The following is a 27,945-nucleotide window of genomic DNA, read 5'->3' on the forward strand; positions in this document are numbered from 1 at the left end:
AGCCTGACTAGAACGTCACTATATTTTCACACCAAAATCCGACACAATCCAACAACAACGAACAGTCAATCAATAACAGCAGGATAAGGGAATATATAACACCTTTCAGACTACCTACATGTCTGACTCATCAAGACAACCAATCATTGTCATTCTCGCCCATACATCAGGACTCATATGGACAAATTCTTTGGGAAGAGTACAGTATAGGGACCAAATTAAAGCAAACACAACTGATGTGTGGACGAGAATGACAATGATTGGTTGTCTTGAGAGTCAGACATTAGATGGGATGACAGGTGTTATATGTGTTATATATATTCCCCTATCCTTATTATGTATCGACATTTATTGATGGACTGTTTCTTGTTGATGGACACTTATTGATTGACTGTTCCTTGTGTCGGATTTTGGTGTGAAATATATTGACGTTATAGTCAGGCTAATCTCGTGTTCTTGATCTGAGTTCTGTTGAAGTCCTGTAGAATAGACACTGGGTGGGAATCTAGTGTAGATATTCGTCTAAGGTAAATTAACGTCCCACATACGTGTAAGAAGTGAAAGGACTGTTATAACCAGAAACCCCTAGAGTTATAATCAGCATCCTCTCTTTTACGTTTATAACAATTGGCGACGGCATCCTTACGTTTATAACAACAACGAACAGTCAGTCAGTTCTTAGACAATCATAAAGTGCTTTTGTAAGTGGATAGTTTATGGTAAAGTAAACAATAATATTACATAGTTTAAATAGTTAGTGAATCTACTAGTAAACTGAATAATGGCATAAAACGTGATCCTCATGGGTATAGACTATACGTCTTCTCGAAACCTTAAGAGGACGGAAACCGATTTCTAAGAGTCATTATAATGATCTTAGCTACAGATTTTTATCATGAACTGACAGCAGTGGTCCAAAAAACGATTTATATTCATATGAACGAATGGATTTTGTGTAGAAATCCAAGAAGCGATAGCTTACATTTGATTAGTTCGTCTATAATGTGTAGTGCTACTGTAACAATGCTTATTTCAGGGTTACGATTTAAGCATGGTAATGATTCGGATATCAGATAAGTCATTCATCTTGAATTTTGCTCATAAACCTAACAACCATTTCCTCCATATTGACTGGACCGATAACTTTGCCTATTCTACCGGGCTAACTTATATATATATATATATCGATAAATAGATAGTTTTTGTACACTGGCTCGGTTGCTAATCTCAGCCTTCCATTCATTTCGTTTTCACACTCACACAGCAGGCTGAACTCATATATAGGAAGTGAGTATACCAGTACTTAAACAAGGTGACCGTAAAACATATATCAGCTGCCTCTAGGTAGAACTCTATGTGGAATCGTGAATAGCGAAATTTATAAGGCAATCAGGTTTGGTTAAGTCAATCAAAAAAATAGATCTTTCAAATCATAGGCTAAATATATATTTGTATAAATGTTGCACATTAGTGAAAGGGGAGAAATAAGATACTACCATAATGTAAAAGTGTTTTAAGAAAACATGTCTGGGGCCAGGCGTAAGTAGCCGAGTCAAAATCCTTCTGTCTGGAGAAATATTGACAGTTCTCTAACAATTATCTATTAATATCAGAAGGGGTTTTATGGATATTATAGTAATTTCAATAGTTGAGAACATGATCCCGTCTCGCGAGATTCAAACCAAGGACCTTTGATCTCGAGCGCTTAACCCCTAGGCCACTGAGCCGGCCAGTATCCAATGCTGTTAATGTTTAACTTCAACCAATCCACGAAATTGAGCGACACATTCACCATTGTCTTCAGTGAGTTACTATCTCACAACAAACCTGGTTGAACTCCACTGGTGACTGCTTCCCACTAGAACTCCAGGAAATACTTGTTGAAGCCACTCACTAGTGAGCATATGTTGAATAATATCAGAAGGGGTTTTGTGGAGATTTTAGTAATTTTAATAGTTGAGATGACGAGTCAATTGAAGCTACACAACAATGAAAAACCTGGAAGCACTGGACGGCTATTTCCACCTATTGTGAGACTCCTCTTGCTTCAATTAACTCATGACCTCAACTATTAAAATTATTTATTAATATGTTGAGATAATTTACCAATGGTTTACAAGATCCAATGAACACTGTAGACCTCCCAATATTCCTCAACAGTAACATTATGCTGTACCATTGATTTTGAGTGATGCTAAAAATAATCTCACCTATCAGCTAATGAGTTTATAGAGTGTTGGAATCAACAGTTTATCTATCGTATCAATAATGACTTGATCTAATTAGAAGTATATTATGAATAAGAAAGAAAAGGATACGGTTCGAATAGAATCTGTATTCCAAGAAAGAAGTAGTTTTGTATGACTTGTTCTTCACATTATGTTGTTATCATTAAATGATAGTCGAATATATGTTTTACTATGGATTGGAAGGGGTTTTGTGGAAATTTCAGTATTTTCATAGTTGAATGTATGAGTCAATTGAAGCTAGACCACCAAGGAAAACCTGGAAACACTGGATGTCTGTTGTGAGATAGGAACTCATTGAAGAAAATTGATGAACGGTTGCTCAACTTCGTGGATTGGTTGAAGTTAGACATTAACACCATCGGATGCCGGCTGTGGTCTACCGGTTATGTGCTCTGGCGCGAGGTTGGGTTCGAATCTCGAGAGGTGAGATCGTGGATGCGCATTACTATGGATTGTTAAAGTGTTGGTTGATATGTTAAGCCCATATACCCTTATTCTAGTTTCTGGACAAGCCAATTTACCTATCCATCTTGAGTCATGTTTCGACCTTGTTAAATATTCACTTATTAACGCTGATTATTCTTATACGAGTGTGTGTGTACACTGTTTATCCTATATACCACATGTCGGTCATTTATTTTTATATGAGAGTAAAGATTGATTAACGCTTCATTAAAATGAGTTGGCTTATCCGCCATCTCCGATGCGTGTCATTTTTGCTTCGCTCGCTGATATTTACTCATGTGCTTATAGCTTTCTGGCCTGAGTTTTTTGACAATAAAAATGTAGTTCCCGCTTCTCTTTGCCTTCTGATTTTATGCACCGTTAATATTTGTCTTATAACGGTTATCGACATGAAAGATTGACGAAGCACGACACTACAGATGGATAGGTAAATTGGCTCATCCAGAAGCTAGAATTAGGGTATATGGGCTTAACATATCAACCGACACTACACTATAAAGTTCTTCACAAGATTAATACCAACTGATATTACAACTTGAAATCCACTGAATAAACTATCTTGATCGTGATAGCCTTATCATCATAGAATAGGTGTCTGCAAAAAGAACTAATCTTTAATGAATAACTTAGAAATCCTACTAGAAACTCATTAATTTTCAATCAAAAAGAATGTGAACCTTAGAATAGAAGTTCATTAAGACCTAGCATTGAATTTATCCCACACTACATACTGTAGACCACCAACGTTGATGATCTATGTCGAATGATTGGGGGCCTACTAGGAGTTAGATGAGAATGGTGACAAACCAACTAACTTCAAAGTCACACCTCGCGATCAGCATCTAACATGGATTACCCCCATTCGACATATTAAAGTACTATGCCTACTATGAAGACTGTATAACCCAAAGGTCATGATTACGTAAATATATTAGTAAGAATGAGTACAGAAAATGTTAATGAGAACACCACTGATGCACATTGATTGTTCTTGACCTTGACGGGGATCGATGATCTATCTGTTCAATATATTTAATGATCCATCCAACTGTCGGATGATTTTGGCTAAGGGTTCAATAACATTTCACTGATCCTACAATACTATACACAAAACTGGAAATCATAATAACCTTTAATTCACAAGCATTGTAAGCAAAGATGGATAGTGGCTAGTAGTGGAATCCAGGACGCGCGTCAAGTCCTATTTGGGATTCGTCAGCTGGATGTACCTGCATCTCAGAATTGATGTTCACTCTGAGACTCGAACCCAGTACCGTTCGCTTCAAACACTATCGCGTTATCCACTCGGCCACTGAGTCCTGATAGCCACTTGCTTGTGCGATGGGGTGAAGCTTAAATTCATTTAGTATTGTTTGTTAGAATCTTCCCATTGATGATTAAGACTGCAACTGGTCATTACACAAGCAAGTGGCTATCAGGACTCAGAAGCTTAGTGGATTACGCGATGGCGTATGAAGCGAAAGGTACTGGGTTGGAGTCCTAGAGTGAACATCAACTCTGAGATACAGGTACACTCAGCTGACGAGTCCCAAATAGGACGAAACGCGCGTCAAAACTGGGTTTCAACTGCCTAACCCACTATCCCATTTTTTCTGCCCTCAATGCTTGTAAATTAAGGCTATATCGAGGCAATAAGCAACAGTATGCACATATATCAATTAGAGACTGACCAGTTTCAGTCCTAAAAACATCGATGGGAAGATTCAAACAAACAATACTAAATGAACATAATAACCTTTATTGTTTCGTATAACATAATCATTCCACGTAAAAAATACACAATGAAAGAAATTCTAAACAAAATTCATTAACAAAGTAAATAAGAATAAAAACAAAGGTTAGTAGTATATGAAAACATTTAGAAAAAAAAACAGTACATAACAAATGTCAGTCAGAATGTATGGTGACAAAAGCAATATAAGAAGAATTAGAAAAAACAAACATGTCAATCCTAACAGGAATGAAATACCTAGTATAGACTGTATTCACTCGACTTTGGACTGTACTCATTCATGTGTATTAGTGATATTATATATGTATAGCCTAACTGTCTAAACCTAAGTAAGCTAAAGGGGAGTGTATGTGTGGGGGGAGGGGGTTCGAACTCACAACCTACTGGTTGAAAGCTAAGTATTACATTTTAATCTCTTCTTAAGCGGTTACAATAAATAGTTGATATGCATATTTGTATATATGAATATGCATCAGAATGTACTGGCAAGTCTGATTTAACAAAAAGAGCTACTAGACACTGAATAGAAACTATGTATAGATAAGACTGTTTTATCTTTCGTTTACAAAACAACAACAACAACAACGACAACAAAAGCCCAGGAATGAGTAAAAAAAAGACTATGCTTAACAACAATCATTCATTCTATGATGAAAAAAAGGGTCTAGGAACAATAAGACAGAAAAAGAGACAGGACAGAATATGATGATTCTGTCGACAATTCAATGAGACAGTTTTTTAATGCCTAGAAAACCTAATTACTAATGAATATGAAAAAAAGGATAAGGAAATTGACATTTAGAAATCATACTCTGTAAATAATCTACTTTTTAGGCATCATCATTAGCATCATCATCATCACACACACATCCAAGATATCAAAAGATAATCGAATTCAATAATAATCTAAATGAATCTCATAGCAAATATCAAATTCAACAGAGTAACGAAGTATACCATCATTTCAGTCATTGATTCAATTGACTGTTGTTTTAAATTTGAAATTACATTTATGATCTTCTGGATGATGATGCCTAGAACAAAACCATCGTTCACATCTATATAAAAAGGGAGAGAAAGAAAAACACACACAGTAAAAAGCAAGTTTAAGAAACAATAGTAACTTGTAATACAAAAATTGATTAAGGTTATTTTCATAGTTGAAATCATGAGTCAATTGAAGCTAGACCATCATGGAAAACCTGAAAGTATTGGACGGCCGTTTCGTCTTATTATGGGACTCCTCAGCAGTGCACATCCACGATCCTGCACTCGCGAGATTCGAACACAGGACCTACTAGTCTCGCGCCGGAGCACTTAACCAATAGACCACTGAGCTGGCCGGCATTTAACGCTGTTAATGTCTAACTTCAACCAATCCATGATTTTGAGAAACCGTTCACCAATTGTCATCAGTGAGTTGATATCTCTACAACAGACTTGGTTGAACTCCACTGGTCTCTGCTTCCCACTAGAACTCAAGGAAATATCTCTTGAAGTCAGTCACTAGTGAGTATATGATTATAGATCAGAAGGTGGGTTTTGTGGAGATTTCAGTATTTTCATAGTTGAAATCATGAGTCAATTGAAGCTAGACTACCATGGAAAACCTGGAAGCATTGGACGGCCGTTTGGTCCTATCATGGGACTCCTAAGAAGTGCGCATCCACGATCCCGTCTCGCGAGATTCAAACCCAGGACCTATCAGTCATGATTTCAACTATGAAAATACTAAACTCTTCATAAAACCTCTTCTGATTAAGGTTATTGACAATCTTTTGAATGTCCAGTAGGTATTGTTGTTGTATCCAAGACTTGATAATTATCCTGCTCATTTAGTTCGTGAATTTCGTTTCAAGACCTGACTTTCATCATATTTATGTTTTTTTTCTTACTCGACAATGTTGAACTGTGCTACATCAACCAATAATCTTTATAACAAAAAGTTGTGGATAACAACTACTGTAGTGTGTAACTTGGAATTCATTTTAAGATCATTTAGAGAATCCATAAATACATGGTTATCGATAATGTAAGGATGGCTGGTTGGCAAACTCAAGGAAGTCTCAAGAAGGCCAGAAAAAGCCGAAGACATTCCTTCCAATCACCGCTAGAGGAACATTCTAGAATGTTGACGTGTAGCTTCTCTATCGGTTGTCCGAAATGATGATTTACTTTCAGCCGAAAAACTATAAATACATGAGATTTTTGTACTATGTTTGATACTATGTTGGGAATAGCATTCCTACTTACTAGTCTTCTGTCTTATCTCTTGAGACGTTGCGGGTTCGATCGTTCAAGTAATCCAGTAGTACGCGGCATAGCAAGAATCTAAAGCTCTAAATATAACAGATAACCTTAGATTGCGGTGTGTGCTACTGATGTTGACAGATATAATTAAGCATGTATCATCAATTGAAAGCGGAATGCTTGACGGTAGAAGGTTGGGGAAATCGAAGACAATAAAAGCAGAGAGTGATTGGTGTAGAAAGGAAGGAACAACGAAGTGTCAGACAATAGATTGACATTTTGCCTATGAAGTATTTACTGTATGGTTTTCAGATGTTACCATGATATTCTGTAATATTGTATTAAAATACATTTGGTTGTCCCCACTGGTGTTCTCGTTCACCACACTACTATAGATGTTTGAAATGAAATCTTTAGTGAAAATTACAAAAGTCATCCGCTCAATAAACGGATCAATGACCTTAAGCTGTATGGTAAAACTGTATTAAACCGATGGCCTAGAATGGCCAATCGAAAATTCAACTAACCGATACTACATATCAGGGCCAAGTTAAAACGTTAATGAAGATAGTTTGTTGTTGAAAATTACGATCTTAATTATATTTCGTGTTTCTAAACAATTCCATGATGATTTTCTTATGAAATGAAGTGTTCACATCAAGATGTTAGGGTTACGAGCTAAGGTTTAGATATGTTATAGTTTGTCATCGTAACCAATGGTTAGAGACTCTAGGTGACATGGCTCAGAATCGATCACAATGGCGTAGGTGTATATACTCTTTATCCTCCCTTAAACCTTAAGATTAAAATTGCTTCATAACGTTTCTTCCTTCCTATACTATATCCTTAAATGCAACCTATCTTTTATATACTACCACCACTACTAAATTAACTATTTCTATGAATCCGGTGTTCATCTTGTTGTGCTAACGAGATATGGCAACTTGGACCGATGCATATGTGTGCCTGGTCCTACGTTGTAGCTGACTGACTGACTGATCATTCTTATATTTTAGAACTCATTCGCAAGAACTGTAGTCCAATTGGTTAATTGTGAGGTTACTTTAAAGATTGTTTAGATCCTTCAGTATAGTATAGTTTCACCAGTTTTACATTTTTGATGATATGAAAATCTAAAGTTTCAAAGTAACAATTACTCAGTTCGATAGAAATTCTGTAATTAACAATGATTGGATGAATTGATATACAATTGAGTAAACTTGAATGTAACAATTGTCTACGCAAAATACTTCGGATCCGTTGGCCAGACACTATCAGCAACAACCTACTGTAGGAGAGAACAAACCAGATTTCAGTGGAGGAAGAAATCAGGAAGAAGCACAGGAATTGAACAGAACACACATTGAGGAAAGCACCCAACCAAGCCACATGGCAAGCCCTCACATGGAATCCTGAAGGCCAGAGGAGAAGAGGAAGACCAAAGAACACATTACACCGGGAAATGGAGACAGATATGAGAAGAATGAACAAAATTTGGATAGAACTAGAAAGGAATGCCCAGGACAGAATGGGTTGGAGAACGCTGGTCGGAGGTCTATGCTCCATAACGGGTAACAGGCGTAAGTTTTTATAAAGAAAAGCTTTTAGAAAAATTTGTACTTATTCTAGTTAGAGAATAGGAAGGAAAGTCAAGCTGATAAAACTAGTTTCACTGTATTTTATTAAGTAGGAGTTGCAAACAATTAGTTTAATGAACAAAATATGTATTTAACCATTGAAAATGTTGTAGATAAACTCAGAGTATAAATTTTTCAGAAATATTTAAATACCTTGAAATTGATTAAACAATTTGTGGACGATCATAATTAGAACAACCTGAAGAAGTCTGGAATTTATGATGGACAAGGTCAGTCGTCCGATTATCTGCTTATATGTATGCATATCCAAGGTCACTACTACTGTGATGTAAGTTACTGAAATCCACATAAGTAGTATATTACGATGGTCAAGCATTGAATGTATTTTAGTAGAAGATCGTTAAGGAGAGAACGGGAACGGTAAGCAATTGGTACGAAAATGCATAAACAATTATAATCGGAGACTATGGATGGATGTTTGCAGAAGAAACAGTCAAATTGAGACAATTGATTGTTATTTTGTAAATTAACTGTTCATTATATGGTTCTCATATTTTAATGAGATATTCTGTAATGTTATGCTTAAATACATTCGATCGTCCTTACTCGTGTTCTCATTCACTATTATTACAACTATGAGTGAGATCATTTCATTCATGGTTATTTTGAGAAAGTTAGAATAATAATAGATTGTAATGATTAATCATAATAGTAAATATTTGTAAGAAGCCATGAGTCAGGAAACTAGCTATGACCCCAGTGTGCTGGAAAGTATGGGACTCCTCAGCAGTGCGCATCCACGATCCCGCACTCGTGAGATTCGAACCCAGGACCTACCAGTCTCGCGAGCGAGCACTTAACCGGTATCCGATGGTGTTTATGTCTAACTCCAACGTGGGTCCTGGGTTCGAATCTCGCGAGGCGGGTTCGTGGATGCGCACTGCTGAGGAGTCCCATAACAGGACGAAACGGCTGTCCAGTGCTTCCAGGTTTTCCCTGGTAGTCTAGCTTCAATTGACTCACGATTTCAATTATTTGCTCTTTGTTAACTGAGAAAATAATAAATGATAAACCTTTGAAATATCAATTAATTCTACCGTCTATTAGTCAATTAACTATACACAATAAATGAATGCCGAATGTTCAGGTCAAATGATTTAAGAAAGAAAGGGTAGACGAAACTTTTATTATGATTTGATACTTCTACTACTATTACTACTACCACTACTCTATAAAATATACTTAATGTCTGTCTATGGGGAAAACTTTATGTTTAAAAAAAACTAAATAAAGAAGTCTTGATACTTGGGTGAATGATGATAAAGTAAATATACAATGAATAGGATGATAGAGATATATTAGAACAAACAAACTAGTGAGAAATATCTATGCTAACTGGACTGGAAAGGTTAATCAATTGATAGAACGAAAAAGAAAGCAGATAGTTGACTTTTATTGATACCCATATCATTAAACCGAAATTACAAGAGAAGAGTAATATGATCTCTAGTCCCACTATCGATTAGTTCGCTATTATTGCCAATAAGATAGGTAACCTTCTAGGTAATGATTGACACATCAATGAATAAACAACAAACAAAATATATTGCCCCCAAATGCCCTGGTGCGGCCGAGAGAGAGGGGAGTCCGCTCTCCATCTCCAAATGCTCTCACATGGCCATGAGTAATATAGCCTCTAACAGGGAAGTCCTACTCACTGCCTTCTCATGGCATTACTGTTGTTTACGAAATTGAGAAGACGAAAAGCGAATATCCGGCGATTTAACCGGGTTGGTGGACACGCAAAGTTCACCTAGGGGAGTCGGAAAACCCTCACTCCAAACCAATGGTGCACATGGGTTGGCTCCAGTATCCTGAGGGAACAAATGGCGTACGAATCAATCGTTGATCACCGGCTACCATGGGACTGCATCTCCTCACGATACTCCACTGCCTTGTGGATCAGACCTTTGGGTCAAAGACTCCGGGTGTGGACCCCTAAGAAAACCACCGGCTTCGAGTTGGGCACATGGGCAGTATCACAGCCTTCACACAAATCAAATGAGATTTGTGCGGCTCATATGTATCTGGTGCTTCCTTGTACCAATATTTATGTGTTTAAATAAATAAATAAAATAATATACTTCCACACTGCTCACTCCATTATATCACTAAGTGGTTACACTGAGACGGCTGCAATATGCATATATGTATGATTACGACTGCCTAACCTTGTAACTCATATCGAAATGAAGCATTTTTTTTATGAAGGAGAATACGGTATGAAAAACGCTTTATTGCCAGAGCATGGTACATTATTATTATTGTCGGACTAATCTAACGTGAGAATCCATATAGTTTCTGGTTGGAAATACGCGAAAAATGGGGGCTTATGCATTTCTAAATAAAAATGATGTGGAAGTTGTAGCCATGAAGTTATTCAAAGGATTATAAATTGATTGACGCTAAAAATGTAAACCCTATCGGATGAAAACTTATTGGTTAAAAGACAACGCACTTAGAATATAACCTAAATGCCCTCGATGTTTAAAAGGCCATGTGATTCCAGATGGATCATCCTCTATCTAAAGGCTATATAGTGGATGAGAAATGGAAGTGTGGGCAGACTATTATAAGGAATTATAGTATCCACCTATCCAAGGTCACCTCCAGTTAGCAGGCCATAGATTAGATTAGCGAATGTTCCATGCAGGATAATGCTGAGGCAAGCTGATTGGCTAAAAATTAACCAGATAGATGAAGACTCCAGAATATTCTTGTGTATAGATTTCAGATTTACTAACATTTTTCTCACTGTGATTGTTACTCCCACTTTTCTGACTTTATTTGGAATATAATTTTATTTCTGATCAACCGTATTCTTAGGGACTGGTCGAGTGAAGTAGTGTCAGAAGAATACTAAGAAATAAGAGTAGTCGGGTCATACAAAAAGAGATCTTGGTATCTTCCATGTATATATTTATCTGAATCACTTCATCATTATGTATATATAGCTATGATTCATGTACATAATGATTTGGTTTTTGAGATAAAGCTTCCTACGCATTCTGGGTCTGTTTAATTCAATATAACCGATTGTGTCAAGCGTAAAGAAGTGTTTGAATCAGACCGAAAACCATAACAATTTACATTGCTGAGAATCCTTACGTTAAAACGAAACAACTCAATGTTCCCTGATTTTCAGTGGCCCTCTGGCTAAAGTCATTTTTCTGTGATGGAAACTATAGTTTAGAGAAAATCTTAAAATATAGATGAGTTGAGAGAACAATAAATCACCAAATACACAGAAGTAGTTACTTTAATGGTAGTTATATTTAGAAAAAGATTGCATATAAGAATATGAAAGCGAGAGAAAGAATAATTTGGTAGATACAAAGATACAAAGTAATTTTAATCTCACGGTTTAAGAGAAGACAAAGAGTGTATACACCTACACCATTGTGATCAATCAATCCTGAGTCATGTCACCTACAGTCTTCGACCATTGGTTACAATAGTCAGGTGGAACCCAACCAAGTTGTCTGCATCCACCAACATGGCTAAGACTAGACGTTAGTGACTTCAAGGACTGATGCCACGTTTTGATTTGGTCACCCCTAAATTTCCTCCAACACTAGTCAGCATTAAGCATCGTAGTAATCGGTGTTCAGGCAGACGTAACACATCACCCAACCATCTCAGTCGATGAAGAATCACAACCTCATCAACTTATTTACCATACTAATATATGACTACTCAAAACAGGTGTAGAGGAATTCTATAATGTAATATTTTTTTCTCTGTTTGGGGTGATTTTTTGAACACCCCAAATGCCCTGATACAGGTGAAGGTAGAGAGAGTTCGCTCTCCCTCTCAAAGTGCTCTCACATGGCCACACATATACAGCCACTGTCAGGGAAGTGCTACTCATTTCACTGTCACACCAGGGGTGTTGTTCCATTTCTAAATGCGTTCTTACTATTTATCACGTCTTTACTCGGCTATAAGGTGGATACGTTGAAGGAATAATCATAATAAAAATGACAATGAATACACTCTATTTAATTTTTATTTATTTAAACACGTAAAAATTGACACAAGGAGACACTCTAGGTGGATGCTCCATATTCACCAACCCGGTTAAAGCGCCGGACATTTGCTTTTCGTCCTCTCAATCTCGTAAAGAACATGCCAGCCGCGAGAAAGCAGTGAGTAGGACTATCCTGACAGTGACTGTATGCACGTGACCATGTAAAAGCATTGAGAGAGGGAGATCGGACTCTCCCCACCCTCGGCTGTACCAGGGGCATTTGGGGTCAGTCTATTTAATTTTTAAAACAGCGGTAGGATTCATGGTATTTATTATTCTATTTTATGTAAACACATAAATATTGGTACAAAGGGGTACCAGATACATATACGCCACACAAGAAAATGTCATTTCATTTAGTTGTGTGAGGGCTGGGATACTGATTAGGTGCCCAAACTGAAACAGGTGGTTTTCTTAGGGGGTCACACCCGGGGCCTTTGACCTAAAGATCTGATCCATAAGACAGTGAAGCATCGTGAGGAGATGAAGTCCCATGGTTGCCGGTGACTAATAATTGATTCATACGACATTCGTTTCCTCAGGGTCGTGGAGCCCATGTGAACCATTGGTTTGGAATCAGGGTTTTCCAACTCCCCTGGGTGAACGTTTCGTGTCCACTAACCTGGTTAGAGCGTCGGACATTCGCTTTTCGTCCTCTAAATTTCGTAAACAACGCCCTAACCACGAGAAGGCAGTGAGTAGGACTTCCCTGGCAGAGGCTATATACGCGTGGCCATGTGAGAGTATTTGGAGGAGAGCGGACTCTCTCCCCACTCTCGGCCGTACCAGGGTATTCGGGGACATTTATTAGTTCAACCCAACGGTTGTCAACGACATCTGTTTAAAGCTAAACACACATAATGATTATTATAAAATGGAAACTTTAAAGTGTTAACAAACAGTTGGTAGGTGTGCAACTTCAAGATCAACTAATTAAAATTCCATAATAAGCTTCATAATTTAAAATATATTAAAAGGTAGTCAATATGTTAACATAATACAAACACAAAGTATTATTTGTCATATAACATATAACTTACCGACAAGTGAAACCGCAAGCTAATCGAGTTCGTCTATTGCATTCATAACATCTGGATTGATTTGAATGTATAGTTGTATTACAAGAGGAGGAAGAAGAAGAGGATGATGATGATGATGATAACGGCTGAAGAGAATGTGATGAAGATCTATCAATGGTAGTATTCGATAAACACATTTGTCCCAAATCATTATTATCATTACAATTGAAGTTGAATTCTGTTTGTCTATTGTATCGTCTAGTATGATTCAATAACTTTTCTGTAATATGATATTCATTGTTATTTAAATTATTGGAATGAGTTTTAGTAATTTGTGGAAGACAATGTTGATTCAGTGGTGATTCAAAACTCTTGCTGTTAAATATAATGAAAGATTTGGTAGAAATTTATGATATTACTATTTGTATGGGAATTTGTGGAGGTTGTAGTAATTTTAACAGTTGAATTTGAGTCAATCTAAGGTCACTAGGAACTAGCTCCAAGATGGATTTCCTGGAGTTCTAGTGAGAAGCCGTGACCCTTGGAGTTCAATCCGTGTCGAGTGGAAACAGTTATCCACCTTAGACAATGAGGATGAGGAGTTGCATAAGATCATGAATCGATTCAGTGCTTTCAGGTTTTCAGTGATGGTGCAGCTTAGATCAACTCATGAATTCAACTGTTAAAATATTACTATTTATTAAGTCTACAATTTTAAAACGAAAAAATATATATTCAATGGAATAATTTAACTGAATGAAAATTTCATATAAGTGAGATCATGAATCAATTGAAGCTAGACTATCATGGAAAACCTGGAAACACTGGACGGCCATTTCGTTCTATTGTGTGACTCCTCAGCAGTGCGCATCCACGGTCCCGCATCGCGAGATTCGAACCCAGGACCTATCAGTCTCATGCGCTTACTTACCAAGAGTGTCGTTTTCTCACGACCACTTGACCAATAGCCAGAATAGAACAGAACAACATAACAGGCAGACAAATTTCCATTGTACAGTGCAATTTGATGATTCAACTCCATGAAATAATAATAGGAAGCAGTTTTAACCACACATAAACATAGATAAGAGATCTCGATATAGAAATAACTGCGCCTTAATTAGAAAACAAATAAGTGATAAGTCCATAATTAATTGACAATAACTTGAGAAAGGTAGAACATACAACAATAGTTCAGGTAATCCGTATTTATACAGAGGAAATGTGAACAATAGCTTCAGGTAGCACAGTTTCCCAAAGTTTAGCCGTATTCACTATTTACCCTGTTATGATAAGTACATTTCCAGTTCCTATTTTTTCACAATTATTTCTATCATTATAATCAAAGATGGATAGTGGCTAGCAGTGGAATCCAGGACGCTCGTTTCGTCCTATAATGCTTGTGAATTAAGGTTATATCGAGGTAATACGCACAGTATGTACATATACCAATAAGAGACTGATCAATTGCAGTCCTAAACATCAATGGGAAGATTCAAACAAACAATACCAAGTGAATTTATTTCTATAATCATATTTGGTATGGCAGCTTTCAGAGGAGGAAGAAATTAGGAAGAAGAGCTGGAAGTGGATAGGACACACACTGAGGAAATCACTCAACTGCATCACAAGGCAAGCCCTCATCACATGGAGTCCTGAAGGCCAAAAGAAAAGAGGAATACCAATGAATACATTACGCCGAGAAATAGAGACCGACATGAGAAGAATGAACAAAATTTAGATAGAACTAGAAAGGAAGGCCTAGGACAGAGTGGGTTGGAGAATGCTGGTCGGCGGCCTATGCTCCATTGGGAGTAACAGACGTAAGTAATTTGGTATGGCACATTCTTTTAGTGTCCTGATGCACCAAAAATTCTGTATTCTAAATAACGTAAATTTAAAAACTCATTGAATCCAAACCCAGATAAACTAGGTCAGATATTCGTTTTCTTCGTATAATCAGACAATACTTGTATGTACATGTTTTAAAGCATCAGTTGTGAGCGAGTCTATCGTTATAGATCAGTCTAAAGGTCTGCTATAACATGATAAATTTTATAATGATTATGTATTATCATATTGTTGATATTCAAGAATGAACTTTGATCAATCTTATAGTTGGCATACGCTCATTTTGTGCATATTCCCTTGATATTGCCATTATGACACAAGTATATATAGAATTGATAGAATGTGTCTACTAATAGAGTCCATGATGCACATTTCATCTCATTTGCGATTCGTCAGCAGGAATATGTCAACATCTCAGAGTTACAAAGTGTATAATGAATTGATGTTTAGAAAAAAAGGTACTAGGTTCAAATCCCGAAATGAATATATAAACCTTCGGATTCCAGCTGACGATTCTAAAGCAAGATGAAAAGCACGTCCCGGGTTCTATTGCGGTGTGGTCTACTTATATCCACATAAGTAATATATGGCGATGGTCAGACATAGAATGTATTTTGGCAGAAGATCAATAAGGAAAGAACCGGAAAGAAACACAATCGGTACGAAGATGTATGAAAAATGAAATCAGAGAAGATGGATTGATATTTGCGGAAGGAACAGTCAAGATTGAGATAATTAATTGATAGTTTGCAAATTAACTGTTTACAGTATGAAATTCACTTAGTATTGTTTGTTTGAATCTTCCCATTGATGTTTAGGACTGCAACTGGTCAGTCTCTAATTGGCATATATGCATACTGTGCCTAATGCTTCGATATAGCCTAAATTCACAAGCATGGTAAGCAAAGAAGGATAGTGGCTAGTAGTGGAATCCAGGACGCGCGTCAAGTCCTATTTGGGACTCGTCAGTTGGATGTACCTGCATCTCAGAGTTAATGTTCACTCTGAGACTCGAACCCAGTACCTTTTGCTTCAAACGCCATCGCGTTATCCACTCGGCCACTGAGTCCTGATAGCCACTTGCTTGTGCAATGGGGTGAAATTGAAATTCACTTAGTATTGTTTGTTTGAATCTTCCAATTGATGTTTACAGTATGTTTATCACATTTTAGTGAGATAGTCTGTAATTTGTGCTTAAATACATTCGATTATCTTCACTCGTATTTTGTTCACTGTATTTTCGTACCAATTGAGTGCCGTTCCCTTTCTCTCCTTATCGATCTTCTGCCAAAATACATTCTATGCCTGACCATCAGCATATACTACTTATGTGGATTTGAGTAGATCACACCACACTATTATTAACTGCATTCTATTTACCCTGTTTATTTAAGAAATATTACTTACTTTGTATATAATGGTTTTCTAGGCATCACAACAGTATTATCAGTTGGTATTAGATTAGATGCATGTTCATTCGAATGAAATGGATTATTCAATAATAATTTAATTTGCATAGTTATATAAAATGAATATGAACAAGATGGAATTATTGTGGATTGAAAGTTATTCATGAAGTTAATAGTTGAATTCTTCAATAACTTCATGACAGTATTATCACCGGATAATATAGGAAGATTTGTAATAGTAGTATTCAATAAAGGAATAATAGGTGAATTGGAATCGTGCCTGTTCGAGTTACAATCATCGTCATCATCATCATTGTGGCCAATAATAACAGTTGTCTCATCACTATTACATGTAGATTTGCTGACATCAATCATAGTAAGGTTATTACTATTATTATTATCATTATCAACTAAGACATTTATATTCGGTAAAGATGAATACGATTCTTTTAAAGAAGAAAAGCGTGAATTATAGGAAGAATTCAAGACAGTATTGGTGCTACTAGTAGTAGGAGTAGATGTATCAGTTTTACCAAGTAACGAATCAGTTGATTGACAACGTTCAGAAGGTGCTTCAATAGTTTTAAATCCATGAATATATCGAGATGAATTGTTGGAATTGATATTTTCGCATAATTCATAAGAATTGGTTTCTGGTATGTTTAAATGTTGTGTAAAATTCTGAATAGGAAGGTAGAAAAATAAAAAATCTATGTGTTTTTAGCTTGTATTTACAATGGATTGATCACTCGGTAGTGACCGATGTCGTTTATGTCAAGTACTTCTAAGTTGAAAGCAAATAGTCAAGTGATTTGACTAGTATGCATTATGTTGAGATATAAGGTAGTGGCGGTTGAAGGTAGTTGACAGGAAACCCTACACAACCTAAGTTTTATAATATTTAGTTTTCATAAGTAAGGTAGACTTGTAATCTGCCTGGTGGATTCGATCCCGTGTCACCAAGCTTCATAATCAGAGATGTTATCGCTGAGCTATTCGGGCTGCGAATGACCACCCGCAAGACTGAGATAATTACAATTGATTAATCATTGAACAGTGACTAACTTCATGTATGTCGAGTAATCCTTAGTGTTGATTGGGTTCTAACTTGTACACGTACATATGGATAAATTAATTCTGGTGTTTATTTAAAGGAAAAAAAACACAACACAACAAACTAATTATTAGCATTGATGATGATTTGAACATGAATCGACTGGTTTCTCACAGTTATTCCAACTACTTATTGATTCACATTTCGATGTTAACCGGTTGGAGGGAATCAGAAAAAAATCACTTCTCTTGAAATAGGTTTCGTGTTAGTTCGACCTGAACAAGTCAATTATAAGCAGCGTAGGACCTGGTACAAATGTAAACCGGTTCAATTTGCTACACTATACCAGTACTGTGATATGAAACTATCAAGACAAATCCCAGGAGAACAGTAGTAACAATGGAACTAGAACATATTGGGCGACCTGAGAGAACTAATGCTTTCTGTGAAATTCGCAGTCACACATAAACAGTGAGCTATTCTGGTAGCGATATAGAAATGAAATATTTAGATTGAATAATCACTAAGTGGTAGAATAGTTTATGTCACGTTTGTTCCTGATTTTAGCCGAATCTAATTGTATCGACTAAGTTACAATGTGATTAGCCCCCTAACATCAAAACACATAGTGCACGCAATATTAAATCACATAGACTAGTGGTCAAATCGCGCATTCGGTCAACGGAATACGAGTGGCACTACAGACTAGGACAACCATGACATCGGTTACTCTACTACTACTTAATGTATGAAATCATTTTTCATAAGTCAGCTTTTTGAAACCGACTAATCCTGTAAAAAATGTAAGACACATTTTAAAAAAGAAGCTTCGGATTTCGCAAAATATCGTTCAGTTGCAAATGTAGACATGAAATCTTATCTATTGCTTACTGATAACAGCTATCAGCTGGGTGATATTTTTCCACGATTAATATTAAATCATGTTTAAAAAGTTTTGTGTCCTAAGCCTTCAGTTGAATCCGAAAAGCTTGACCTATTTTTCCGGAAAGGGAAAATGATACATTGGGACAATCAAAAATCGCCCAAATGACAGGTGCACATGATTGGTCAGAAAATGTCTTGAATTTCCAAGGAAGGAGACGTACACCATTAGCGGTTTGGTGTTCTAAAGATCACTTAGTTAAGCCTGTTACCCCTTCTGGAGGAGCATTGGTCGCCCACTAGCACTCTACATCCATCTCTATCCTGATCAATCCTTTCCAGTCCGTCCCAGTTCCTATTCATCCTTTTAATGTCTGCTTTCGATTCCCGACGTACTGTGTTCTTTGGTCTTTCTCTTTTCCGTCTCCCTTCAGGATTCCAAGTTAGAGCTTACCTCGTGATGCAGTTTGATGGTTTCTGTAATGTGTGCCCTATCCACTTCCAACATCTTTTCCTAATTTCCTCTTCAGCTCGAGTTAAGTATGTCAGTATCTCGAAGGAAGTCTGTATCAAACCTTTATAATGCTGTTTCCCCAGTTGTCCAGTGTTTCTTTAGCTTCAGTTTCATCTTGGCCACAACCAGGTGGTGATCTGAAGCTATGTCAATCCCTCTCCTGGTTCTCACATAACCCATTGACCTTGTGAATTTCTAAGTGATGCAAATATGATCTATCTGGTTCTCTGTAGTGTGGTCCGGCGAGATCCATGTAGCTTTGTGTATGCGTTTGTGTGGAAATATTGTGCCATCTATAATCAATTTGTTGAATGCACATAGGTTTACAAATCTCTCCTAGTCCATGTCGTCCAATTATATCTTCATATCCTGTGTTGTCCACTGCCGACTTTAGCATTTAGATCTCCCATCAGGATGGTGAGGTCCTTCCTTGAGCACTTCGCTATGATTGATTGCAGCCTTTCATAGAACTGATCTTTATCATCGTCGTTGCTATCATTGGTGGGTGCATAACATTGGATAACATTCATTGTGATCCCGTACTTCTTCGTTTTGAATGATGCTTTGATTATCCTGGATCCATGAGATTCCCATCCTACAAGTGCATTTCGTGCTTTTCTGGACAGTATTAGAGCAACTCCCTGAGTGTGTGGAGCATTTTCCCCTTCTTGACCGGAGTACAGTAGCATCTCTTCCGTACCTAAGCTTTGCTGTCTAGCTTGGGTCCAATGGGTTTCGCTGATTCCGAGTACTACCAAGTTGTATATGGTCATTTCCATTGCTATTTGACTGGTCCTCCCGGTCTCCCACATTGTCCGGACGTTCCATGTACCTATAAAAATTGTTGCTCTGATTGTTAGAAGAGGCATCGACCTCGTGACTTCGGAAGAATCTCCGTTTTCTGCCTGAGACGTCTTAATTCTTCCTTCAGCTCTCAGGGCAGATTTTAAATGATGTAATTTGTTTAATCTGGTCGACGTTTTCTTAACAAGATTTTTTTCCTAAGAGATGGGGTTGCCGACCCCATGCCCAACCCTCCTCCTTTGCCCGGGCTTAGGACCGGCAGTAACTCTAGAAAAGCTACAGGTGGAGTTTGATATTCTAAAGGACAAATATATACTATAAATGAGTCTATGCATAAATATCAACTCGGTTAGCACATAAAAAAATTCATTTTCACTCATGTACAAGGGCTTGCGTATAGATATCAGTATCAGACATTAAACAACACAACAGTTTTAAGCAATGTAGATTACATCAACGATAAAAAAACACTTCACAAACTTACATAACTCGGTGTTAATAACCAATTCAATTGCTGAGATGGACTGAACGACTGTTCATAATCATAATAGATATCAGTTCCATCAATATCACAATTATCATAGTCATACAGTTGACTGTCATCTGTTACTGTCGTAGGAAAATCATATAATGAAGGTGACAACAATTGTTCATTGTTATCAATAGCATAACCAAGAATTTCAGCAATTCGACTAATTTCATCATCTGATGATGTGAAGCAATTAGAATTAATAGTGTCATCATTATTATCATTATAGGATTCAAATGAATTCATTAGCAGATTAGTTTCAGTTTGTTCTAATTCATTTGATGTTATTTTAGTTGCATTGACAACAGGTGTTACACATATCGATGGAAAAACGACAGTTGGCGCTGATGATGATGATGATGACACAGATGAGTAAGAACAGGAGGATGACAAGAGAGACAACAGTCGTGTATATTCCGTTTCGTCATTATTATTATTATTAATAGAAGACTGTGATGAAATGTCATTATTGGAATATTTTTGATTGATTGATGTGCACAAATCATATCTACCTAATGGTCCAGTTCTTAATCCTAGGACAAGAAGCAATAAAGCACCATGTCCAATATTTACAGTAGATAGAATTGTTTGGTCAGTTAATTCAACACCGGAGTATAATAAGTGTTGATCGTGAGTAGGTATACCTAATGATGTTCAACAACAAAATAAACAGACATGAAATAGATTAGCATGTGCAGCAACTCTCAAAGAAACTAAACTTATTTATTCGTAAAACAAATGGTAGACTAAACAACCTGGTGACATTATTACAATATCTAAGAGGTCCACTCCTATTTATAACTTTGAACAGTTTAAGATTGATACACAATCCCGGCTACGTATGTATTCTTGCTTAAACTATTTACTTAGAATATTTTTAAGAATTTATATTTATTTCCATGATATCGGCCCCCGAATGCCCTGGTAGGGCTGAGAGTGGGGAGAGTCCGCTCTCCCTCTCGGAATGCGCTCATATGGCCACGCGTATATAGCCTCTGACAGGGAAGTCCTACACACTGCCTTCTCATGGCATTACTGTTGTTTACGAAATTGAGAGGACGAAAAGCGAATGACCGGTGCTATAACCGGGTTGGTGGACACGGAGAGTCCATCTAGAGGAGTTGGAAAACTACAATTCCAAACCAATGGTGCAAATAAGCTCCAGTATCCTGAGAGAACAAATGGCGTATGAACCAATCGTTGGTCACCGGCTACCATGGGACTTCATCTCCTCACGATGCTCCACTGTCTTGTGGATCAGATCTTTAGGTCAAAGAATCCGGATGTGGCCACCTAAGAAAACCACCTGCTTCGATTTGGGCACCTGGGCAGTATCACAGCCCTCACACAAATCAAATGAGATTTGTGTGGCGCATATATATCTGGTGCCCTTTTGTACCAATATTTATGTGTTAAATTAAATTAAACCGAAATAACTCAAATAGCACTGTGTTTGACGACTTCGGTAGTTGTTATCTCCAGAAACGGTCATTGTTCTCGAATCGTAAGCTGCACAATCCAACTTCTTTGCTATTGACACATAGATTGATAATAGCAAGAATCCAGCTATTCGATAAAAAAGTGTTGTGCTAATTTTATCCAATAAGTATAAGGGTACAAATCATACAAAATACCTGGAAAGTTTTAGGAAATGAGCAGTGAATTGAATTTATATTCCCGTAATCTTATGCAGTCGAACTATGAAAATATCAATTAGGAGGTGATTAAGAAATAAACACCTAATAGCTCGTTAGAAGATATCGGTGTTCTAGCTAAGTAAAATCATGTTCCTACCTTACTGGCTAGCTGACAGTTTAATCCACTCAAGAACAATACGCGTTTCCATTAAACTGGAAACGTAATTCCGAAAATGAATGAGTAGTCAAAGAGCAGTGAATCAATATTTCAACCGTTATGATCAATGGTCAAATAAAACGAAATTGCTATCAAACATGGAATATCAAAATTAGAAAAACAACATTAGTAGCATTCACCTTGTCCTGGATCAAAGATTAAATATGATATACCAAAAAAACAAATAGATGGAAGAGATGGGAAACCTAGTAATCACGCAAAAAACAAAATGTTGGTGTTATACAGCATGCGTATAGAAAGGATTTTCTCACTCTCTCTCTCTCTGTCTCTCTCTTACACGCACAAATACATACAAAAGGATCTTGCAGTAGTGAATACAGAGGTAACTGCTTACTACAAAATTTCATTGATAAATATCGAATAAAGGATGGTGAGAAAGGAAAAAGATACGGTTAGTAAAAGTTCAAGATTCACTCATTTCAACCTAAAAGATGATGAGGTGATCCATAAAAAAAACATTTTCGTCAGCTCAATAAAAGATCTTCATCGTTGAAATCATGAGTCAGTTGAAGCTAGACCACCATGGAAAACCTGGAAGATCTGGACAGCTGTTTCGCCCTATTATGAAAATCCTCAGCAGTGCGCATCCACAATCCCGCACGATTCGAACACAGGACCTACCAGTCTCAACTGACTCATGATTTCAACTATGAAAATACTGAAATCTCCACAAAACCCCCTTCTGATCTATAATCATATACTCACTAGTGACTGACTTCAAGAGATATTTCCTTGAATTCTAATGGGAAGCAGTGACCAGTGGAGTTCAACTAAGTCTGTTGTAGAGATATCAACTCACTGAAGACAATTGGTGAACGGTTTCTCAAAATCATGGATTGGTTGAAGTTAGACATTAACACCGTTGGATACTGGCCAGCTCAGTGGTCTATCGGTTAAGTGCTCTGGTGCGAGACCGGTAGGTCCTGTGTTTGAATCTCGCGATGCGGGATCGTGGATACGCACTGTTGAGGAGTCCCACAATAGAACGAAACGGATGTCTAGTGCTTCCAGGTTTTCCATGGTGGTCTAGCTCCAACTGACTCATAGTTTCAACTATGAAAATTCTGAAATCTCCACAAAACCCCTTCTGATCTACAATCAAAGATCAACAGGTATCTCCCTTATATTTGTGTAGATTTACATCTACTCGCTAAATTTGTTAACTTGGTATAGAGAGAAAAATCGATCCAAGATTTTGTGATCATGTCTCGAAAAAGCTTTCTATCAAACGGAATAACGAAATTCAATGGTAGCGACTACTAGAATTCTCTATTGGGCATAGGATATCAAATAGAAACCATGAAATCTTCAAGGTTATTGACAAACAAGTAAGCAATGTCTTCTAGAACCTGTTGGAGTAATTTTGATCAAGCGCTTGACGCCTGATTAATGTGTTAAAAAAGAATTAGCTGTCAACCTTTTTTTTCTACCCTGGTAACATGACCTTATTTAATTATATCATATCAGCTTTACTACTTTTCTGGCTCATACATTTGACGTTAATTAACTCAGGTTTATTCATTTCAATCTGGATTATCACCAGCTTTGATTTGTTACATAATCTAAGTTTAGTCGGATTATATTTTGCTACGATTCATGACCAATGTTGTAGATTGTTCTTTTACATGATATATGTTTGTAGAATTTCGCTGAATCTGAATAACGTCATTTAGATTTTTGGTACCTTGTGCTGAATTATGTTTACATTTTGTTAAATCTTGTGGCCGAGTGGATGCCCAGTTAATGTATGACGTGATAAAACCGCCGATCAGAGAGCAGAGAATTATCGATTGGAACAGTGACACACGAAAACCGTACGAGCAGTCTAGAGTACTTGTCGATCCTGCTTCTGCCTAGCCCAGCCAGTTAAGTCCAGAAAAGCCTCTGTGGTATGACCCAACCATCCGGCTCAGAGAACAAACCAACATCAACAAGAATGAATCCTTGTTTTTCAAACATACTGAGTTTATATACCAAACAGACTGACCACATCGTACCAATAAAACAGGAAAAAACATTTGTACAAGATTCAGTCAAATATGGCTGTGAATGTGGGAGGCAGCAATTAATAGACTAGGGATAACTCAAGAATGGTAAATCGTACAATAATAGTCTATAGGTCAAAATAAAGCTTATAATAAGGGGAACATGAGTATGAATAGTTCAGTTACTTAATAGTTATACAATAAGAAATATACGTATCGTATTGATCCATAAATAGTTCTCAAAAGTTACCATTCACAATTCTCCTCGGGATATAACAATATCTTGCCTAAATGTTAAATTAGTTCGCATTTTCCAGCATACCGTTTGTATTCTCTTATGAGAATTGATTGGTACTGTTTGATTTGTATCTACGATAGCCAATTTCACTGACAAATCGGTTACTACTGAGAGAACTTTAGCATAATTGTATCCCTTTGAGACTGATATATTTACTAATATTATATACTTGCTGTTGGGATGACCCTGCATTTTTCTCGCAAGCGACATGACAAGCTCAGGGGTCATCAAGGAGCATTTCAACCAATCAGCGATTAATTAGAAATTATGTGAAGTTATGTTACTAAAATAACGAAAATGGAAAAGTCACATGTGGAGATCCTGATTGGATGATTTATACACTGCTACTATGTTTAGTAGTATTCTAGAACTTTCAGTAAAAACTCAAGGACTCTTAAATTACTATAAAATCCCTATATTTTCTGTACATGAATGAACCCTGTAGTAAAGTGCTCCCCACACACTTTGTGCCTTTTCTCTGGTCTTCAAGTCGGTGTATAGTTCCAGCTCGGGGGTACGGAACTAGCTTAGGGAAACGAATATAGCGTCCAATCGGCCAGACGTGACACTTGCTTACCTACGCCTTTTACCCCCAATGGAGCACACGTCACTGATCGGTATTCTTCAACTCAGTCTGTCCTGGGCCTTCCTTTCTAGTTCTATCTGTCACAGTTACCTTTCTGACTGCGTTGTTTATAACTAATTGAATACAATAAATGTATAATATTTTTGACGTAGGAGAAGTTAAGAGCTAATTACTCGTAAAGGCTTTGTAGTTACTGATCGAAATCTTGTCACAATCCAAATCTTATTTTCAATTAATCAACACAGCCATACATAAAAATATTTGTTTTTACAAAAATTAACAGCCAGTCATATGCAACATAGGATCTGGCACATATGTCAGTCAGTCAGTCACAACGTAGAACTTCGTATGTACGTACATCAGTTCAAGTTGCCATACAACATTAGCACAGAGATTCAGTTGTCCATTCAAATCCCATAGTGGTAGAAGTAGTAAGAGTATAAGCATTATGTGAAAGATTACGGTTTGAAGATGTTATTCAAGGACTATAGTCCAGTGAAATAAATTTGGAAAGAGAAAAAAGATAGAGACATGAAGAATTCAGAAGATTAGAATTTGGCAGAACACAAAGAGTGGATGCACCTTCGCCATTGCAAACGATTTTGAACCATGTCATTCAAGGTCTCTAACCATCGGTTGTTATCATCTCGCGAATCCCAACCAGGTAGTCTACAACTACCAACATGACTCAATCCACTTGTCAGTGACTTTATGGATTCGTGCCACATATGTGCATAGATTTAAACTACTACAGGGAAATGAAATCATCAAAATGAGTATTCGAATAGTAGTATAGGCGGATAATAAAAAAGATCAGTTATAGAAATGATTAAAGAATGAATTAGCGGAATAAAACGTGAGAGAGCAAATGCAACTAACCACTGAGATCAGCTTTGTAAAATGTCACCTAGTGTCTCCAACTATTGATTACAAGTATTTCCCATACCAATGAAATCAATAAATCTTAACTAAATGACTAGATTTCATGACGGTAGGTTGTGAACTTCATTTGATCACGAAAAAGACTCAAGAGAAACAAGTTAAGAATCAGTAGTGAGTGAAAATGACTGCTTGCTTTGGATCATACGAGCAGGTACATAGTCACAGAAATTGATTGGATATGCCTGTTAGTCAACCCCAAAAACTTTATCTTACTAAAATCACTTTCTATCTCAAATACTTATCATATAAGCGTGAAATTTTACCCGGTACACCATCAAGTAAGCAGTGAACAATATCAAACTATGCCTTAAGCACTTACGCCAATGAAATCTACTAACTTGTTGTGTCCCGATAACAATAGTGAATGATAACTTTGGGACCTATTTATAAACCAATACTATGCACATATTTTTGTCGTATAATTGCTAAATAACTAAACTATTCATATTCGTGTCCCCCTTATTATGAGCTTTATTTTGACCTATGAACTATTATTATACGATTTACCGTTTTTGAGTTATACCCTGTCTATCATTTACTATCTCCCTTATTCACAGCCGCATTTGACTGAATCTTATATAAATGTTATTTTCTATTTTATGGTACAATATGGTCTGCTTGATTGGTATATAAACTCAGTATGTCTGAAATATATTGATTCATATCGCAGAGGCTAAGATACGTGTTTTGAACTTAACTGGCTAGGCTAGACAGAAAGCAGGATCGACAAGTACTCTAGACTGCTCGCATGGGTTTTGTGTGTTACTGGTCCGATCAATAAATCACTGCTCTCTAATTAGCGGCATCGTCACGTTATATATTAAACAGGGCACTTGGCCACAAGATATAACTATTGTAAATACTAGAAGTATATTTGCTACTAATTACTCAGTAAATCTATCCAATGGATTTACTTTACCAATATTTTATAGGATTCTTCGAAAAAATAGTGATTAGCGAATTTAGAGAAGACTTCAACATTGTGATGTCAAGGTGATAAAAAAAATCACAACTAATTGCCAGGTATGAATTTGCACACTTCGTTTGAAGTCACACTCTAAGCATAAGGGCTAGTGAAACTATTCAGTTGCTTAAACCTAACCGGGGGAGGGACTTGAACCTTGGACTTCATAGTTGAAGACCAAACGCAAGATGATTAGACATGATCTTTGTTAACAGAAAAACTGGAAGCGATAACACACTAGGTAATTAGTAACTTATTAACTGGATCTTTAATGGAGCAACAAAATATGACTATGGGAACGTGAATAAGTGAAAAATATCTTGGTTATTTCTTTAAACACATCTATGAAGCAAATTTTTAAATTCCACTTGAGAATAGTATCACTTTATCACCAAAGATAACCAGTATTTACAGAGCATGTGAGGAAAAGCAAGGTAAGAAAGAATGCATCTTAACATATATAGGTTACTAATAGTTACTTCATTTATTTGAACACATAAACATTGAATTCACTTAGTATTGTTTGTTTGAATCTTCCCATCGATGTGTTAGGACTGCAACTGGTCAGTCTCTAATTGGCATATGTGCATACTGTGCGTATTGCCTCGATATAGCCTTGATTCACAAGCATGATAAGCAAAGATGGATAGTGGCTAGCAGTGGAATCCAGGACGCGCGCGTTTCGTCCTATTTGGGATCGTCAGCTGGATGTACCTGCATCTCAAAGGTGATGTTCACTCTGGTACTCGAATCCAGTTCACTCATCTCCACAACGATTAACTGATCAGAAATGTCCTATGATCACTCCGTTGTACAATAATACGGCTT

At 36.9% G+C, this 27,945-nt stretch overlaps 1 protein-coding gene and 2 non-coding genes across 3 annotated transcripts in view; 1 reads left to right on the forward strand and 2 right to left on the reverse strand.

Moving 5' to 3' along the window:
- Positions 1-4,454: 4,454 nt before the first annotated feature.
- Positions 4,455-27,945, reverse strand: part of Smp_123260 (putative ubiquitin 1) — a 25,582-nt gene continuing 2,091 nt past the window's right edge. Inside the window, exons 2-6 of the mRNA XM_018797982.1 lie at positions 20,423-21,111; positions 16,683-17,365; positions 13,620-13,799; positions 13,446-13,496; positions 4,455-5,525 (exon numbers count right to left, since the gene is read on the reverse strand). Of these exons, the coding sequence (XP_018652969.1) occupies positions 5,444-5,525; positions 13,446-13,496; positions 13,620-13,799; positions 16,683-17,365; positions 20,423-21,111 (1,685 nt within the window). The 3' untranslated portion in view covers positions 4,455-5,443. The remainder of the gene's footprint in view (positions 5,526-13,445; positions 13,497-13,619; positions 13,800-16,682; positions 17,366-20,422; positions 21,112-27,945) is intronic.
- On the reverse strand, positions 16,275-16,341 carry Smp_tRNA_00424_Gln_TTG.1.1. The gene has a single exon. It is a non-coding gene (tRNA).
- The window catches only part of Smp_tRNA_02341_Gln_TTG.1.1, a 659-nt gene continuing 380 nt past the window's right edge, over positions 27,667-27,945 (forward strand). The window contains exon 1 of the tRNA in view: positions 27,667-27,945. This exon is cut by the window's right edge and continues 380 nt beyond it. This is a non-coding gene — a tRNA.

The sequence above is a fragment of the Schistosoma mansoni genome, chromosome 6, assembly GCF_000237925.1.
Source record: "Schistosoma mansoni strain Puerto Rico chromosome 6, complete genome".
Classification (NCBI taxonomy): domain Eukaryota; kingdom Metazoa; phylum Platyhelminthes; class Trematoda; order Strigeidida; family Schistosomatidae; genus Schistosoma; species Schistosoma mansoni.